This window comes from Dysidea avara, chromosome 4, assembly GCF_963678975.1.
Source record: "Dysidea avara chromosome 4, odDysAvar1.4, whole genome shotgun sequence".
NCBI lineage: Eukaryota > Metazoa > Porifera > Demospongiae > Dictyoceratida > Dysideidae > Dysidea > Dysidea avara.
Genome location: NC_089275.1, coordinates 3036594 through 3056243, shown reverse-complemented (window position 1 = coordinate 3056243; position 19650 = coordinate 3036594). Strand labels below are relative to the sequence as shown.

General features: G+C 37.2%; 2 protein-coding genes and 1 long non-coding RNA gene across 5 annotated transcripts in view; 1 reads left to right on the top strand and 2 right to left on the bottom strand.

Annotated features, from left to right (window-relative positions):
• Positions 1-997: 997 nt before the first annotated feature.
• LOC136252844 (NACHT, LRR and PYD domains-containing protein 3-like) lies at positions 998-10827 on the bottom strand. Of its 2 annotated transcripts, XM_066045421.1 has the most exons (8): positions 10738-10827; positions 6294-6408; positions 5903-6247; positions 5537-5842; positions 4076-5488; positions 3822-3959; positions 1192-1568; positions 998-1144 (listed from the first exon to the last, which is right to left on the bottom strand). In XM_066045421.1, exons 2-8 carry the CDS (start codon positions 6397-6399, stop codon positions 1094-1096), a joined length of 2736 nt encoding a protein of 911 aa, XP_065901493.1. In that variant the 5' UTR covers positions 6400-6408; positions 10738-10827; the 3' UTR covers positions 998-1093. The 2 variants fall into 2 exon arrangements, with proteins under 2 accessions (XP_065901493.1, XP_065901494.1); XM_066045422.1 differs by lacking the exon at positions 998-1144 and having other exon boundaries at positions 1269-1568; positions 3811-3959.
• Positions 10746-12307, top strand: LOC136252846 (uncharacterized). The gene is made up of 3 exons (XR_010699794.1): positions 10746-10845; positions 10892-11031; positions 12021-12307. It is a non-coding gene; the product is annotated as an uncharacterized lncRNA (long non-coding RNA).
• A 3184-nt stretch (positions 12308-15491) lies between these two features.
• LOC136252845 (scavenger receptor cysteine-rich type 1 protein M130-like) overlaps positions 15492-19650 on the bottom strand; it is a 38976-nt gene continuing 34817 nt past the window's right edge. Inside the window, exons 5-6 of one of the 2 annotated variants that reach the window (XM_066045423.1) lie at positions 16259-16399; positions 15492-15751 (exon numbers count right to left, since the gene is read on the bottom strand). In XM_066045423.1, the coding sequence (XP_065901495.1) occupies positions 15663-15751; positions 16259-16399 (230 nt within the window). In that variant the 3' untranslated portion in view covers positions 15492-15662. Of the gene's footprint in view, positions 15752-16258; positions 16400-16957; positions 17104-19650 lie in introns of those variants that run through there. The other variant, XR_010699792.1, reaches the window with a different exon arrangement.

Genomic DNA, 19650 nt, shown 5'->3' with positions numbered 1-19650 from the left:
AGATCCACCCCTGAACACACTTACTGAAGTTTGAAAAGAATTCAGAGAAAAGATAAAGTCTATATAACTACAAGAAATGCTGAATTGTACACTGCAAGGCCATGCAACTTTAAAAAAGTATATGTAGTTGTGCTATTGTAGTGGACAGTGCACTGAGAAAGAAATACAATAAACCTGTACGTTCAGTAATAAATGTAAATGTGCAAGCCAAAACAACCAGCAAACAACATTGTCCTTTATACTATAATTGAAAAATCTTGACCACACCCATACTGAGTTCAAATTTAAGCAGGAAGATGAATTGGTCAGCATGTTCTTATGCATTCTTCCAGAAGTGAACATATTTGCCATTTTATGTTACATATCCATCCCACTATTAGTATGAGTATACAGTACTTGCAATATGACTTGTGATGTTTTTCTTCGGAATTTCATAAAAATGCAAAACTACAGGTAGTCTTTTACAGTATTTGTGCCTATACAATAGTGCCTCACATTGATGTAGCTTTTTGTATGTGGCTATTGCATACATTATTGTAAACATAAGGAGCTAGGGTTTCCTGAAACCTCTTGAAAGAGCCTTTCAGTACATTTTACTTGAACCAATTACAACTTTGTCTCTAATTCAGTACACTAAAATCAGTTTATCTGTCAAATGAGTACACATTGCAAATGCTAGTGCAACAATCATTTCACCTTCCTTTACAGCAAAATCACTTGAAACTGCTACCACAACATCTTCATATGAATAGATGTCTCTGAAAATAATTATTTCGATGGTTTTAAAGCTATATTGCAGTTAGCTATATAAAGACTTCAGTTGCATTTCTAAATGTAAGATTTAACAGTGAGATATTGCTGGAGAGTAATTACTTGCTATGAAATATTATTGTTAGATAGCTAGACTGAATTTGTGATAACATGCATGGTCCAGAGTGGAAACCCTTTTAAAAAGTCTGGATCCGCCCCTGTAGTAATGTAATGTAATTAACACTTTCATACAGGTAATTAGAACATGTTAATCATTGGTACATTATCTGTGGTCAAATTATTTTTGTGAATGTAGTTGTAAGCTGCAAACATGGTTGAAGACTCATACATACTTGAATACTCCTCCACTCTTGATCTCATGTTGTGGTAACCACTGTTGAAATGACAAAAATCATTTACATTACACAACAGTCTTCCTACCTCATTTTTCTTTCTCTCTTCCAATATGATATTCATCTTCTTTACTTCATTATCACTAAAATATTCATTATCAATTCTCACTTCTTGACAGATTCCATTATTCACAGCTGCTTCTAGTATCAGACGAGCTCCTTCCACAGTGATGGGATTAACTCGCATCCATATTCTCCTTACACTTTTGTTAACTAGTAATCCTTCTCCAAGTGATTTTACTCCAGTAAGACCAATGCCACAGTGAGTAATATACAGTTCCCTAATCTGACTGTTACTAAGTGCTCTTGCAATGGCAGTGATTCCATCATCACCAATGTTGTTGTAGGACATGATGACAACTTGCACTGAACACTTTCCCAACATTTCACTGATAGAAATGGCACCTGTAGTGATCATAACAATAATATTAATCCTTAAAACAGCAAAGAACTTTGGGGTATGCGTGTCTATACAATAATGGGCATGGTGGGATAACTTAATTCTTATATCCTGATTGACAGTCTGTTCACTGAGCTACTTGGAGAAAGTTAGATAAACAGTGACTTACTTGTTATGAAGTGATGAACAACAGTGACTCAATGAGTCATATTTCTATGTTTCAAAATTCTTGCCATGTGCTTAATTTTGATTGTGAGTTTACTCATGTGAGTCATATATGGGCTGAGAGAGGTAAAGTGAACAGAACTTGTTGCAAGGTGATAAGAATCTATGTTTGTCTGTACGCACCCACGTGAGCAAAATTGTTAAACAGCCAGGATGTAAGAATTGAAAGCTAAATTAAGTTTGTATTAAACTTCCATACATAAGCTTTGTTCTGAGGTAGTTTCTTCTCGGTGGTCTGAAATATGGGTATGGCGACTCTTCATGAATGGTCTTCCCTCTTGGTTTTATAGACGTTTAACAACTGCAAAACAGTGTTAAAGGCCTCTTAGGCTACCAGAAATAGTGTATCCTTCGGGGCGTTACCTGTACGTGAACGAAAACAAAGGGCAGCCTCAAGGGTTTCTCTAAACAATTTGCGTGAGATAACATAACAGACACACTATAAAACAGTTGAAGAGATACTTCTGTGCAGTTTAAAGTGGTTTGTTATAGTTATGTTTCATTAGCAGCACATAGCAACATAATTACAGAATTACAAACTAATTCATGAATTATGAAATGTGATAAATTACAGTATTACAAATTCAAGTATCTAATAATAATAGCATTAGCATGAATAAAATATACATGGTTGATTAATTGCCTAGTATTAACTAGTGCTGAGCAATAATATTGATAGTTTGATACTTGCGATCAAAAAATTTTAGCTATCACGATATGATAATTACAGCTTACTATCGCGATATTGCTGTAAGATTATTAGAAGCATTGTTACCAAGTTTATTTAACTGTTTTGTAACTTTTTAGTTGCGAAATGTTTGGTTGCAGGCTATGATGAACTGTGTATATTTATCAGCCACCCGCGCAATTACCATATAGTAAAAAACTTTGGCAGTAAAAAAGTGTGACGAAACCCCTCTGCTGAAAAAATTGGTGGAAAAAACTTTGGTGATTGAAATAATATTCGTCAAAGTTTTACTGCCAAAGTTTTTACTGCCAAAGTTTTTACTGTAGGATATGTAAGGATAATGACAAATTGTCAACTCGTCAGTTAAGTAGTGCAGTAAGTGTATAGGTAGCTAGCGTCAGTGTTTTTGTAGCAGTACTTTTGTAGTTACTGATCTAAGGACGTGTTAGCAAAGGCGTGCTTCACTATCTCCTGCAATTCTGAGAGCGACTGCATGTATTTTACTTTTTCAGTAGCAGAAGTTATCACGTATATCAAAGTATTTGGTCAAATCAACAGTGAACTAGCTGACGTACGAACGGCAAGCTGGTTGTAAATGCTATCCCAAGGAGTGCTTACAACTGTGGGATACATTTTGAAGATCTCCAAAGCCGGTCAACTCGATCTTTATTGCGTAATGGTACGAGCTGACCTTCATCTCAAGTTCTAGTTATGCAATGTGCTTGCGTGATGATCTAAAATAATTGGCGAAAAAAACTTTGGCGAATTGAATTCTATTTGTCAAATTCGCCAAAGTTTTTTACCGCCAAAGTTTTTACTATACAGTAGTAGATCGCTTCAGGAAGGGTCTAGAATTCCATTAAAAATGCTGCTTTGTCCAGGTTAGATGTTTGGTAGAAGGAACAATCCAGAACCTCACAGTGTTTGTGCTAATAACATTCCAAAAATGTGGTGGTAATATGACAATAGCAGTAACACAACCCCTTTTGAAAAATTGCAACAAGAAAACTACAGCAATAATGACAACTAAAAAATTTTTTAATGTACATAGTGCATTACAAATCTATTGAGGGATATTGCATAATCCAGGGCTAATATTGTGAAACCATGCATCCCTACACGTAAATAACTAACAGTAGTAGCCACGTGTCTTTTAATTGGGCGTGCGCTTTATAGTTTCTTGGCCATGTGACTCACTACCGTGAGTCTTGATATTATGCAATGCGTTACTTCCAACACGGTATATTGGCACTTCTAATGATACACTAAGAGCTCCCTTATATAGTGTATAGTGCTATTGTGAGGGTGGGTCAATAGTATTATACTTTACATACTTCAATAGTACCTTTCACTGAAAATTCACAATTTTCCACCCATAGCTCAGTCAGGATGTTATTGTTCCAGAGTTTGCTTGATATTAATGACATCCCATCATCACCAATAGCATTACCAGTAACATTTAACACTCTTAATGAGGCACTATCTGTAACGAAAACAGTAACTATCACAAACACATACAGCTCAGTGAGGTGCGATCAATTCACAAACACTTAATGGTCACATGCAATAGCATACCACACTACAGCTGGTAAGGCTTACTTGTCTTCACAATCTTCATTATGTGTACTAGCCCATCAATAGTGAGATTATTATAACTGACGTTAAATACTTTCTGAATAGTGATGTGCTTTACTAAAAATTCAGCTCCTTTGTCTCCAATACAACAACGACTCAAGATCAATTCTGAAACTGCCTGTACATAATATGACAGCACATGCGAGATGCATAAAATTTCATAAGGTAGTAGTAAACTGTAGTCATTCATATTCACTCTGATGGGTGTAATTGATCGAACTGGATTAGTCTGCTGACTCTCATACAAACACCTACTTACAAATCGAAGACGATCTGATATTTTGGAGATTACAAACTGGAGCATTTTACTAGACACTAATCCTGTTACTCCACACAAAAATATGAAAACATTAGGATAGTACCTAAAGTGTTCACTCAGTAGATGTTGCTGTTTTTCTTGTGATAATGTTGAAATATAAACAGCACACAAAAACTCCTGGATGGTTAAGTGTGCAAAATTGTATGTAACAGTGTCTGTGAGTAAGTGGTGAGTGTGTGTAGCTTTCAAAAGGCCATACCCATCCCATTCAGCTGTCACCTCTATACCACATTCCTTCAGGTCTGACACAGTAAAGATGATCTTTGGTTCCTTCTGCCAACGGTATATTGGTTTAGAGCACCAGTTAAAGATTCCACGATAAGCTAACTTGCACAATAACAACAATGTCCTCACTGCTTCTTTGGGAATACCTGATAACACTTTATACAATTTCTCCTCAATGCTATTAGCTGCTACTACAGTTGAACACACTTGCTTCCTCTCATTCTCCTTCCTAACTTGTCTCTCTAGTACCATCACAATGAACAGTCGGTACAGTTGTGTAATGGTGGATGGAAGCTTCTTCTCACTGCACTCAAATATATCAACTATCATCACTAAATTCATAGGCACATACGACAAACTCTCTAAATGAGGATACTCCTTCAGCTGCTGTGAAAACTCCTCAGCACATTTCACATCATTGGGAAATGACTTCTCCACAAACTCCTGGATTTGTTCTTTACCAAATCCTACCACTTCTACTCTCCTGCCAGCGTCCAGCTTCTCACAAGCATGTGGTCTTGATGTGATCATTATTGTAGCCTCCTCCAACAATGTACACTTCATCACCCGTACTAAAAATGGATCACTCTCTCGATGTTCAGCTGACATTTCATCTAATCCTTCCAGGATCACTAGGCATCTTATACCTGCTGACTTCTTCATTTGCTCATACATCTCCTTTCCAATGTGCTCTATAATCTCTTCTTCAATTGACCTTTGCTGGACTGACCTTAATGGTATCAGGATCACCATATCATAGTCCTCAGATAAAAACCCATCCCCCCTAGCCCACTCCACACAGATCTCATTGGCAAGGGTTGTCTTCCCTATACCTGCACAACTCACATTACTTCTATATACTAATACTTTGTAATACTCACCTGGGCCTCCCATTATTAGTATTATTCGAGGACAAGGTTTGTTCTGGTAGTGAAAAATGTCCCTCAGCTCACCAAGTTGCTCCTTCTTCAATAATATTTCATCAACTTGTCCTTTTAATGTTAGTCTTGTTATCTCTTCCAAGTTTTTATCTGCTCTTGTCACTCTTTCTCCTTTCAACAGAGCCAGTCGAACATAATAGTGTGGCCAGTCAGTGGACAAGTATCTGAGGTACCTGGCCTGTAACCTGCTAACAACTACTGGACTGTACTTCACAGTAGGACGTTTGTTAGTAATTGAATGGACACCTGTAGAAACAATTCCACATCTAAAGCAGATACATTTACAAAACCATCACTTCAACAAACCAGTTTCACTATTCACTGATCCCTCCCTCATTCTATGTCTAATCAGTTTGGCCAACTCCTTCATACCATCATACTCACTATCCTCCATCACTTTAATAAGATCATCAAAACTTCTACCAACACCAGTCATCACTGATGGTTGAATCACATAATCCAGGAGGTGTGTTACCTTGTCTGCTCGCGTGCTTATTGACCTCACTTGATCTTTGACATTACCAGGAAGAAGGTTGACTGAGAACAATTTTGATAAGAAAGTGACATCATTCATTGGTAGCATCTCTACTAGTTGAGGGTAAAAGTGTTGAAACACCTTACTAGTTGACATTTCTCCCTCTACTAGTTCACCTGTACTGATATTAGTGTGTAGTGTATAACACGTCACTCCACTAACCTGATGGTGTCTGTTGTACCAGACTATTCTGGTTGTTGGAAGATTGAGCCGGTCCAGACTGAGGTAAAGCAATCTCATCAGTGTCATTACTAAAACTATTCCCCATAACAGACACCTGTACATGTACAAAATTTACTCTATGTTTTATTACCATCACAAAGGAGTGCTAAATAAACTCTGCATGCACAATAATTTTTAACTGGGATCAAAATGGAATCATGCAATCAAGGGACTGATTCAGGGATGTGGTGATTATGCCGGCATAATTTCAGGCATAATAGGTATGTGTGGAAATCAGGAATTATGCTAGCATTTTGAGGTGATTATAAAGCTTTAACAGTAGAAAAATCTGCAGATTGGACAATTCCGTTAAAAAAGATCAAGATACTCTAATAGAGCAGTCAGAACAGGCACTAAATATCATATACTCTAATAAAGCAGTCACATTGAATTGAAATACTCTAATACAGCAGCCAGCTTAAGAATTCAAGACTATTTGAAGCTTAAACATCAATGAAAATGGTGTGATACAGCAATAAACTGGCATTATTAGCTAATTATGGTGGTATAATTTTGGGAATAATGGGAAATTCTCAAAAGCATAATAGGTGATTTTTTGAGCACTGCTCAAAAGCATAATGCTCGCTCAATTTTTGGAGCATAATAGCCTCATGCCTAGACTGATTTGTGCCTGATCAAATGACCAAGAAGACTTTAAACAGATCCAACTCTTCCTGTTCTACATATATAAACATGGATCACAGTTACAAACATACATTTCTACAATCATGTAGCGGCACTCAGATACGCCCGGTCTTATGATCCATGTTCTCTGATTGGGCAATGAGAAAACCAGTAGTGTGGGAAAATAACATTTACCAGCTTTAAAATTTAATGCTCTGGTCACATTGTATTACACATTGTCATAAATTTTCATCATATAATTGTCACGGATAAACTCATGTAACATAACTATTTATAGTATTTTAAGCACATATATATCACATGTTCACATAGAATTGATTGTGGTTCTGTCTTGTGCACTGTCTGAATCCTTCCTCACTCTGCCAATCCTAGAGTTGTTCTTCGCTCATCACAATGTCGTATTTGGTGCTGTGAATACAGGTAAACTACCCATATTACACAACCGCTGCTACATTTTTGGTGCTGTGAGTTGACATTGAAGGATTATGGCAGCGATTAAGAAGGCCCTTAGTTCAAGAATAGGATACTGCACACCTCACCAAGCTTTTACAGAATGGTGAGGAACTACTGCAATCACAGCAGCCACTCACAGAAGTTGACACTATTGCCTTGCAAGACATGCATGAGCAACTCCAGCATAAGGAAGGTCTCATATCAGCTCTTGATATGAAGATTCTTAAATCATCACTTGAGAGATTGAAGCCGAAGCACCACAAGCAGAAGACATCACTTCTCCAGGAAAAGGCCAAACTCACTCACTGTTTGAATCCACCACATACCCCTTCCTCACCCCATTTGCAGTGTGCAGAACCCAGAGAGAGAGAGAGAGAGAGAGAGAGAGCAGTGGCACAATCACACGCCTTCCCAAGTTAGACCTCCTACAATTTTCAGGCAACCCTTCTGGGATTCCTTTGAAGCTGCAGTGGACACCAGCAGAGCTCTAATAAGTGTATGCAAGTTACCTCTGAGGGAGAAGCACCCAGTGTAATAGCTGGGTTTCAGCTCACCAATGCCAGCTATGCTGACTCTGTCCATCTATTGAAGGAAAGGTTTGGTGAGCTGTACAAACAGAATGATGCACATATGAGGGCCCTCATTGATCTTCCTGTCCCAAGCAATACACCTTCCACTGGTCATGAATTTCATGATGCTATTGAGAGCCATATCCAGTCTAATGGACTGAAGCTTCCTAGTTCCTATGGCAGCCTGCACATTACAATCCTACTAATATGGCAAGAACTCATGGCAAATGAGAGTGGACAATCATTGAATTACAAACATTTATCCGTGACAAGTGTACATCCTTGAGATCGGATCACAGATGAGTCTCATGCTTCCTTGCCTCCACTGCTTCTTTTCATTCCATTGTTAGCAAACTCACACATTCCAAGGCAAAGATACAGTGCCCTTTCTTTTCTCACTCCGCTTCACTGTGTGTGAACAAATCAAGGATTCTTATGATTTGTTCTGTAGACAATGTAACAACATCATATGTCAGGAAAGACTATGTTTCAATTGTTTGGGACAATTTCTTCTTGTAATTCTAAACACAGGTGTCACAACTGCCGACATGGACAACAATAGACTGACTCCACTATCCCAGTACAACCTGGCAATGTGACCAACCCTAGAAGTAGTATAGAGTCTCACAGCAGCAACATTGTAATGACACCACGGCCCTTCCACTTAACAGAGCAATATTTGTCTCCTCAAGACAGCCATAGGAACAGTGGTATGTGGTACACTCAGGAAAGGATTAAGATATCATCATTTGGTGCCACATGTACAGCAAGCAGTACACTTGATGTTACCATTACACCAAGAGCAGAACAGTACAACTTTCAGTGTTAATCGTACCGATTTTTGCAGCATCCTTACAGAACACCTGAAAGTGTCACCAGTTTGCCATTTCTCCACAACCTCCAAGCTCATCTCCTTACTACTGATGGAGAATTCAAAATATCGTAGGAGCTGATCATTTTTGGGATATTGACACTCAACCAAAGTACACAGCTGGTAATGTGACTTACCTGTGGTAGTGAGTATATAACCATTTGTACAACTGATTTGTATCAGCCTTTGATATAGGGCAAGAAACAATTGACAAGATTTATTAACTGATCGTGATTGGTGGGGCAAAGTTAAAATTACAAATTTCTAAGCTTTTAAAGTGGTCTGGGCACGAGACTAGACATTACTGTACAAACTTCTCTATGAAGCATACTGAAAAATACAATCACAACTATAGTATAACTGACCTGTACTATAGACCCTTTACAGGTGAGCTGCTGCCATAGCAACATCCACCATCTTGGAGTACAACCCATTTTGTAACCCTGGTAGCATTGCTTTCTATAAGAGTAAAACAATATCCAGGAAGTAGAGCTTCTTCTTCTGCATTCCACAGCAAAGGTTGACCTGGTTAAACGTACGCTTTCCCCCACGCTACCAGGGTTTCAAAACGGGCTGTACTCAAAATGGCGGATGTTGCTATGGCAGCAGCTTACCTGAAAAGGGTCTATATGATGATCATTTTATAGCATAAGTCATCTCACTGCACACCATAAGGCCCCTATTTGGTGACTATTAGTTTCTCATGCAGTCTTTCTATTTATTATGATGCGGGCGGGAGGGCATTACCTTAGGCCATTATATTATTAATACACTGATGTACAGACCTTGTCCAAATTCTCCCTCTTTCCTCCCACAAATTAATATTGGTTTTTTAGTTGCAATCGTGCTCTATCAAGCTAGCAGGATTTCAGTTGACTTGAAAAACAGTTGAAAATAGAATCCACTGCAGTAATTTGCCAAGGAAACAACACAACAGTACTCCTGGCGCACTGTAGCGTTTATTTATTTATTTATTTATGATTACTGGGCAGTCAGCACAGCTGGAGTGCCCAGGAAAAAAAAGGGAATCACAGTATTAGGTACAATTATATACTAACTAGTGTGGTGTTGATTGTTTGTAAAGTGTGATATCAAGTTAGTTGTAAACTCATCATAGTTTGTCATCTCTATAATAAATACAGGCAGTTCATTCCATTCTTTGATTGATCTTGAGTAAAATGATTGTTGATAAGATGTTGTTGATGGTGTGGGCAGGATAAAATGCAAGGGATGATAGTGTCTTGTTTGTCTCTCTACGGATTGATAATATGGGGGAATTGATAGGGACATGGTGTTAATTAAAAAACGTCATCGATGTGACGGTTTGGTATCACCATAGATATGTTCTTCTGAGGATGCACAGAGTAAATAATGGCTTACCATGCGGTAGCCTAAGAAGGATGCGGGCGGTGGATGAGAAACTAATATAATCAATAGATTCTATTCTTATAAACGTCACTCTATTCTAATAAATGGCCGAGGTTACTGAATCGAAAGTCGGTTCAATATTTATATCATAAACCCCAGGTTTATAAATCTATGTTATAATTAGTCTCGTGCCCAGACCCCACCCACTGCGTTGAATAGGGTCTGGTGACATTCGCAGGAGTTTTGGGCCCTACGCCATTTTTCTTTTCTGACCAATCGGACGCCTTGATTCAGGTACAACGCGATTTGATAGGCTGGAACTAGGAAAATGGCCGACTACAGCTATGGATACAAATGCGTAAACAATATGGCGGCGGGCCCAAAAACATAGCATAAGTCTAGTCAACACAGTGGGTGGGGTCTGGGCACGAGACTATGTTTATAATATACACTGGGGCCGACAGCACGTGACACTCACCGAATTGACTTTTACGGCCAAGCAGCAAATCAAACAGTAGAATCAGGTTTTAATAATCACGTGATCCGTGCACTTAACCACTCCGTGAATTTGATTGTGGGATTCAACGTAAGGCTCCTCCACTCGTGCATAAGGAATTCTGTTTTGTTTGCAGCTACTCAGAGACTCCAGGACATGCAAAGTACAAGGGTAGTGGAAAGGCTATTGAGCCTTCCTGTATTCACGGAGCTGGACTGGACTGACAGTAGTTAAACAGCTGGTCTAGTACAACAGGATTGATTGGTTAAACAGAATGTAAGTGTTTTGTGAGACATGTATGGTAAGATCACTTACATGGTGGATAATATTGCAGTATTATAGTTGGTGAAAGTTGTACTGTGCATGGTACCAGTGTTTGGATTGGTGCGCTCTGCCTTCTGTGCAAACCCTCCAGTGCCCAACTGGTAGACTTGATAATAATAATAATAATATTGTTCAATTGAGGTGCTTGACAATGAATTTCCACTACCTAAAATGTTTCTCTATTATAGCTATTTAACCTATTATATACAAAAGCTTGACTAGTTTGTATTTTTTGTAACTAACTACATTGGGAAATCTACCAAAAAAAATACAATAGTAGTTGCTTCAGTAAACAGTGAAGCAAGACACAAACTGAAAAGTGATACGCTGTTGTGTTCGCCTGTTCATGGAAACTTGATCGAGGTATGTGTAAGACGTAACTTTATTGTCCTCATTTCTAAGCTTGAACAGCCTTCTTGCTTGCAAACTTTAGTTTACAGCCTACTTTGATTTACTTTGGAATACAGCCTTCTTCCTTGGTGGATGGTAAACCCAGAGCCAAGTCCAATAATCGATAAACTGTTGCACTAGTAACTTATTGATAAAATATAAGGTCACTGTACAAATTGATAGTTTTGCTGTTCCTGTTCTCTATATATCACCATAAGTCTCAACAGGTAAGGCTGAAAATTTAATAGCCCACTGGCTTATCCCCAATAAAAACTACTCAAGAAAAATGCAAACTAGTCGAGTTTTTGTTCAGCCAGTTACACATGGCAGATACATAAAAGGCAATAAATGCGAAAGTTGGTTCAACAATGCCCAGTCATGTAACACTTACCAGGTTGACTTTTATGAGGACTAAAAGCCGAATCCAAAAATGGTAAACATTATGGGAATGGGGTATATATTAACAAATCTAACAGAAATTGTAATTATTAAGGGTGTCTAGTCTACTTTTCAATAATCACACCAACCATGCATTTTGAATTTAATTACAGGATACAAGATGATTGAACCTTGAAGCTCCTCCACTCATGTAGTAATACTCCTCAGGAAATCATCTACCGTCAAGTTCATGGTGAAACAAGGTTATGATTGAGTTTATCCACATCAGGCTCTAAGATCTTGGATTCTCTACTGTAAGGTATTGTGTTTGAATGACTTAAATAGCCAGGTGGGCCAAGGTGGCTCTTGACTGACTCAGCTATGCTACGTTGTAGTATATTATACATCTCGGTTAATGCATTGCTAACTATCTCATGTATCATCCTGTTTATGACTTATTATAGAAATGGAGCATACCTTTTAACACTTATCCATAGCTGTTGCTTTGGTATGCTACTCAGTGCTACCTGACAAAACTTTAGTGCAATGATATTTCATTGCAATTGCTTGTACGTATATAGTTGAGATTGCCTGGAATGTTCATATTTCCTTGTTATTGTTCACCACATCATCTATTGGTTGAAGTGTTTAGTGAAAGTAGCTATGATTAATGTAATGTATTTTCAGCTTAATGACACTACTTAGTTTGGTAATAACTGCATGGATGATATATTGTACATTTGCTGTGTTACAATTGTATGCCTGAGCTCCAGATGTTTGTGCAATCTTCTCTTGTGTGCATTGTCTCCTTAAACATTGGTTACTTCCATGAAAAGCAAATAAGTTACATATTGAATCAAGTGTCAGGGGCGAATTTAGGGCTAAGGGGGTTGTAGCCCCCCCCCCCCCCCCCCCCTTTCCTTTTTAACTAATACTTAGTCATCATAACCCAAATTCGTATATGTTTAATCCAAAGCAGACCTATTTCAGGAACCATCACTAGCAACACATGAATAGTCAATAATGCATAATTATATGTATGCATACAACCCTACCTATGATAATGCACTTTAGTAACTGGTTATTTACTTTAACAATATGCATAGATCAATACAAAATGTTTTATTGCTTCCAACCTCATGGAATTTTACAAAGCTATCACTTCCATGCACATGCAAATGCAGTAACTAATGCTAGCTAATAAAACACTTTATTATTTAAAACACCAGTCACATGAAATTCATGATCACATTTCTTAGAAAACTACCTGTATTATGTATATTGGCTATTAGTGACCAATAACCATATACAGTATGTGTGACAAAGACTTTTATTAGTAGGTAGCACTGTTTACTTACTACTCCCTAAAGTATATTCATAGCTTTAGGTTAAACAGTATATATACACAATGGTAACAAAGTAAGGAAGTCCCACACTCATAGTATATTTTCCTGGAAAATTACTTTATAGCATGCACCAGCTGTGGGTATACAATATTCATTGAAAGAAAGGTGTTCAAAGTCTATTAGTCAACAAAAATAGACACCAGCCTATTATGCTTTTAATTTTACCTATTATGCTATGGTGCAGTGCTCAAATTTTTAACCTATTATGCTCAAAATTATGCTCATACGTTTTGTCCCAACCTCCATGGTTAACTAATAATTTTATGCTTTATACAGCATTTGGATGACAATAATATTTGGCCTGAAAGCAATTGTTTACAGTTAACCATTGAAAAATAATTCATTTGTAGCCCATCATACTACTTCATTAGGCTACAGACTACTATATTCTTTCCTTTTCAGTATATAATTATATGTAGGAAAGTAGTGATATGGCTACACAAGACTTTACAGATATTCAATCTTGGTGCATTTTTCATTTTTCACTGATAATATTTTACAGTATTGCAGAATCTACCCATTATGCTAGCATTATGCTTGATGCTTCTAAGCCCCTATTATGCTAAAAATTATGCCAGCATAATAGGCTGGTGCCTATCTACAAATGATAGTAGTGGATATTCTAACATTACGTGCTGTTCACATAATTTATATGGGAGTCATGCATCAGTCATACAGTAGCAGCAATTGTGACCAAGTGGGTAGCTACTGCACTTCTTCCATACTTTTAGTCTTTACTGATGATCTACTGCAAACTATATTCATCATAGTAGTAGGTAGTATTTGTGATTTGGCTCTTCTTCTTCTTGATTCTTAGTTTAGTGTTTACCGTGTTTTCTTGCACAGATTTTCTAGAGAAGCCTCAAAGTTGCCCTTCATTTTTGCTTGTGTAACTGAGTGACACCCACTTCAACTTTGTAGCCTAGAAGACCATGCACGAGCTGTTAAATGTCTGTATAGCCATTGGGGGAGGAATAAACAGTTTCTTCAGTAACTCCTTACAGTCACACTCCAGCATAACTTAAACTGGCATGAAGAAGCTACTTCAGAGCAAAGCTTACCATTGTGGAAGGTTTATATACAACCTTCATTTCTCATGCTCTGGCTGCTTTTGGCATAAAGCTTATGTACCGGATAGACAAATATAGGTATACACACACTTTCAATGCCCAAGGGATTCATACCAGTGTATTAATACTACAACACTTAATGCAAAATAATTATATATGTGATTTTGGACAAAATACTGGCCATGGCCTGCAGTTGCTGCATTGATTTTCAAATTCAGTGATCAGTCACTATACTGTAACACCTGTACATTGGCCAATTTAAATAGGTTGATGTTGATTAAGTTGGTTGATTAACTATACTTTTTTGATAAACAGTTCCGACATTTAAAAGGCTTCACAGCACTAATAAATATTTGGGCAGCTGGCACATATAACAAGTTTTTAACAAGAAAGGAGGGCTTGGGTGAATGTGAACAAACTATAATTATACAATTGAATACAGTATATTATTAGCATATCCCCAAAACAACTGAACTGTAAAAAAGGTACGGACCCCAAAAGATGAAAAAGGTGTGAAATCAAAGGTGACAGCCAAGAAATGGCTGCAATGATGCAACTGTCAATCATTATTAATGATGGTGTGATGATTGACATAACATCATTGCAGCCATTTCTTCTAATTGGACTTTCACTTCTTTTTTTTCTGTAGGAAGAGAAAACTTTTTAATTTGAGCCGTGTATAATGTAGTTGAACTCTCTACAGGGAATTGTAATGTAGCTGAACTGACTACTGAGTGACCTGAACTCTACAGAGTGATTTGACATAGTTGAACTCTTCTACAGTATGATAGCTACTTTTATTAACTGTCATACTGTACTGTCTTGTACTGTCTTGTACTGTCGTACTGTCCTGTGCTGTCATACTGTACTGTAACTGTCACACCCAACAACAAGTTGACCCAGTAACAAATTCAGTAACAAGTTCATTTATTGTGGATGTGGTTGGCGAAAAGCAGATCTCAGGCCAAAGTGATGTTGAACAGTGAGCCCATAGCCTTAATCATAGTCGAGTTATGCTTGGCTAAAGCACAGTCATTCAGCCAGTCAGTCAGTTAGTAGAAATTACATTTTACAAATTAGAAAGGTATGATCTCTATTATATCAACATTAGCATATACCGCAACCATTTCTTGGCAACACCTAAGCTTTATTTCACCCTGGCTTTTCAGGGGGGTCATACGTTTTCACAGCAAAGCATAGATATGTTTTATATGTAAATACACATACAGTTAATAAGTGGATAACGAAAGCGTATGTAGTAATTAATAACTATAATCAATAATGCAATAGTATCTTTAAAAGCAAAAATTTTGCTAATACGAATGAGTCAGTTTGTACATTAATTATCTCCCCCATCAGGACCTCCATTGCCACTATGAACCAGTGGTCTCTCTTCTTGTACATGCTGCCCACCTGGTAATTGCTCCCCTGCATGTATGTGCACATATAAGCAACTATAACAACAGTGAGTGTATTTAACTGCTTTTTATGCCATGTTTCGAAGCCACTTCAAAAATCTGAGGGGATTCTATATTCTGATCCTTTAGCAGTATGATCACTCTACATAAAATCAGTGTCCTGACTCAGTACTGTTGTATACTTTTAGTTTACCCACTTAAAGGTGTAGCCAGAAAAGTTTAGAGAAAGTTAGTTTCCTAATTAATTTTATCAAGGCAACTGCCTAGAGTGTAGTTACAACAATACAACTGCAGTTTGTTAAGAAACCAAACAATATAGATCTAGTCAAGTAATATAAATAAATAAAAATCAACATCTACATTCCACCAAATATTTAAGGATTAATAAATTTTAATGCTTTACCTAAATTTCTGGGAAGTTGTGTTAAATGTATAATATTACTAACTGCAAAATGTACACAGGAACAAGGCATAAAATCTTCCATAACATAGCTTGTATGAATACGGGATAGCATACCTCCATAACATAGATGTTTCAATCTTCTACGATTCATTATTAAGATAGTAAATATTGCTATCAACCCAACTACAGCTGCAGGTCCAGCAGCTAATGCTACTAGTTTCCATAATTGTTGATGCTTCTTATTCAAGTCATTCCCTATAGCAGAAAATACATTGACATTAGACAATTAAACACTAATAGCAAGTATGCATGGATGTGTGGGAAGGTACCTGCATGCTGGTGCAGATGAATGACAGACAAACATTCCTTGCATTTCTAGCAATGTACCACATAATAAAACATTCTATTGTTAACTAGCTATTCCGTCTGTAAACATGTACTATCAACTACTGTTGAAAAAAACATTAAAGTGAAATTAGACATGTGGACAGCTCGCATTGGCTTTTAAGAACCTCCTCAGCATACAAATTTTCATTCAATGTTTAAATTATTTATGATATCAAGGCATATGATGGTGTGTCTTGATAGGTAACGTTGCTCCTACGTATGTTAGTTGATGTGAATGGACAAGTCCTGGAGATATATATACCACACCTGTGGTTGAGATCAAAAGTGCCACGCTGTGGTATATAAATGATATACCACACTTTGTGGCTATGCTTACAATATATGGTATACATTCCATGAAATCCTTATTTAAATGGTAAGCAAGTCTCCAATAACAAGTACCTAAATCAACCAAAAATTATTCACCTGAGCACTGCAGTGAGCAAGGAGAAGGATTTTCGATGAACTCTTGTCTCCTTCACTGAGTTGCAAGTAGATGGGCGTAGCACTGCTAAAGAGTTTAAAACGTCAACGATTTCTACTGATTTCGATCTTCAACAGGTGATGTTTCACTATAAAATGCTATCAGATAATCATTTCATCTTTATAACACGATTACTCAGGATATGACAAAAATATATGTACGAGCGCCTGCAGAGCACGAGTGTATATATTTTTGTCATATCCCTTGTAACTATGTTATAACTATAACATATGTATGCGTGTGTGTGTGTGTGTGTGTGTACATATGTATGTATTAGAGGTGTGCAGTGACAAATCTTTTGAACTTACCTTGATTATCTGACATATCTAGATAACTGAAGCAAATATCTATTTTAGTTAACCGCCAAAACTGTAACCAACCAGTAAAGTGAGTAGACTACAATTTGAAAAGTATGAAGAAGTGGAAAATGTCAGTTTTACCACTGTGCCAACATGGTGGGAGAGTTGGAGGTGGCTACACCATCAGATATTTAGTATACAAGTAATTAACTATTATCTAGATAAAATAAACTTATCATCCTTATCTTGATAGGTTTTACGATATCTCGATAATTGGATAATCACACTCTAGTACATATGTATGTAGGTATGCATATGTATGTATGTATGTATGTATGTACGTATGTACGTATGTACATATGTATGGATGTATGTATGTATGTACGTATGTATGTATGTATGTATGTGTGTATGTATGTATGCATAGGCGGCGGAAAGGGGGGGGCTAGGGGGCTAAAGCCCCCCCTCAGAATGATATCACACCGAAATTATCTTTCTTGGAGTGGGGCTGAAAACCGTGATAAAGATCGAGATACTCTAATAGAGCAGTCACTCTAATAAAGTAATCAGTGTGTAGCGAGCTATGTAAGGATTTTTATGTAGTTTATCAGCTAGAAATGGTAGCTGGTGAGGTGGAAAGCTCTTGTGAGTTGGTTGTGACCTTTTTTTTTTTTTTTTTTTTTGGTCTCACCTTACCAAACTATAGAAATAAGTGTGGGTCAGCTCAGCGGAGCCCCCCCTCATATCAACTACTTCCTCCGCCGCTGTATGAATGTATGTATGTATGTACGTATGTATGTATGTATGTGTGTATGTATGTATGTATGTATGTATGTACGTATGTACGTATGTACATATGTATGGATGTATGTATGTATGTATGTATGTATGTATGTATGTATGTATGTATGTGTGTATGTATGTATGTATGCATGCATGCATGCATGTATGTATGTATGTATGTATGTATGTATGTATGTACGTATGTACATATGTATGGATGTATGTATGTATGTACGTATGTACATATGTATGGATGCATGTATGTATGTATGTATGTATGTATGTATGTATGTATGTATGTATGTATGTATGTATGTATGTACGTACGTACGTACGTACGTACGTATGTATGTATGTACGTACGTATGTACATATGTATGGATGTATGTATGTATGTATGTATGTATGTATGTATGTATGTATGTATGTACGTACGTATGTACATATGTATGGATGTATGTATGTATGTATGTATGTATGTATGTATGTATGTATGTATGTATGTATGTATGTATGTATGTATGTATGTGTGTGTGTATGTATGTATGTATGTAGGTATGTATGTAGGTATGTATGTAGGTATGTATGTATGTATGTATGTATGTATGTATGTATGTATGTGTGTGTGTGTGTGTGTGTGTATGTATGTATGTATGTATGTATGTATGTATGTATGTATGTATGTATGTATGTATGTATGTATGTATGTATGTGTGTATGCATGTATGTATGTAGGTATGTATGTATGTATAATAATAATAATAATGGCTTTATGATGTAATCAAAGGATACAAGGGCAAGATAATATAGTGCAAGGAAAAAAAATTAATTACATCAAAGGTCTGTTGGTATCCAGTACCAACAGCCAAATTACTTACTTACACTACAATTTACAGCCAAATTACTTACTTACACTACAATTTACAGCCAAATTGCTTACTTACACTACAATTTACAGTGTAATTACTGTACTTACTTACACTACAAATCAAGACACACGGTAGTGTGTCGTGCGGCCCAAGAAGCCGGCGTGCCACCCGTGAGTATATTAACAGGAAGAAAGAAAACGCAATTTTCACACCTATGTAGCTCTGTGATCCCTTATCCGATTGGAACCAAATTTGCTAGAGAGGTGCCGGCCAGTAAGGGGAGTCTACACACCAAATTTGAAGAAAATCGCTCCAGCCATTTCCGAGATACGAGCGAACAAAATTTCGTTTTAATTTCTTCGTTTTTTTCTTCTACTTCTTCATTTCTCACATTCGCAAAATCCGCCATAAAACACGAATGCGTGCTCGGATCGGGCTGAAATTTGGCACACGTAAAGGGCTCATTAAGGCGGATCTGTGTACCAACTTTGGTAGGAATCCGATGAACATTCACGGAGTTATGACCGATTATTTGCGTAAAATAAGGTCGAAGGTCTATCACGCCTACAGGGTAAACTCCTTTGAGGAATCAGTTGAAAATTGATATGTAGATGGAGCAACCATCGTAGGAGTGCCTTTTTGTGGTTTGAAAGGAATCGGGATAAAGACCACGGAGATATGACA

Bases quoted from the DNA above. Each gene is read 5' to 3' on its own strand.
- LOC136252844 (XM_066045421.1), bottom strand. From the start codon at position 6,399: ATGGGGAATAGTTTTAGTAATGACACTGATGAGATTGCTTTACCTCAG. The intron at 6,248-6,293 runs GTTAGTGGAGTG...ATATCAGTACAG, and splicing joins GGTACAACAGACACCATCAG to GTGAACTAGTAGAGGGAGAA. The intron at 1,569-3,821 runs GTACTATTGAAG...TGATCACTACAG, and splicing joins TTGTGAATTTTCAGTGAAAG to GTGCCATTTCTATCAGTGAA.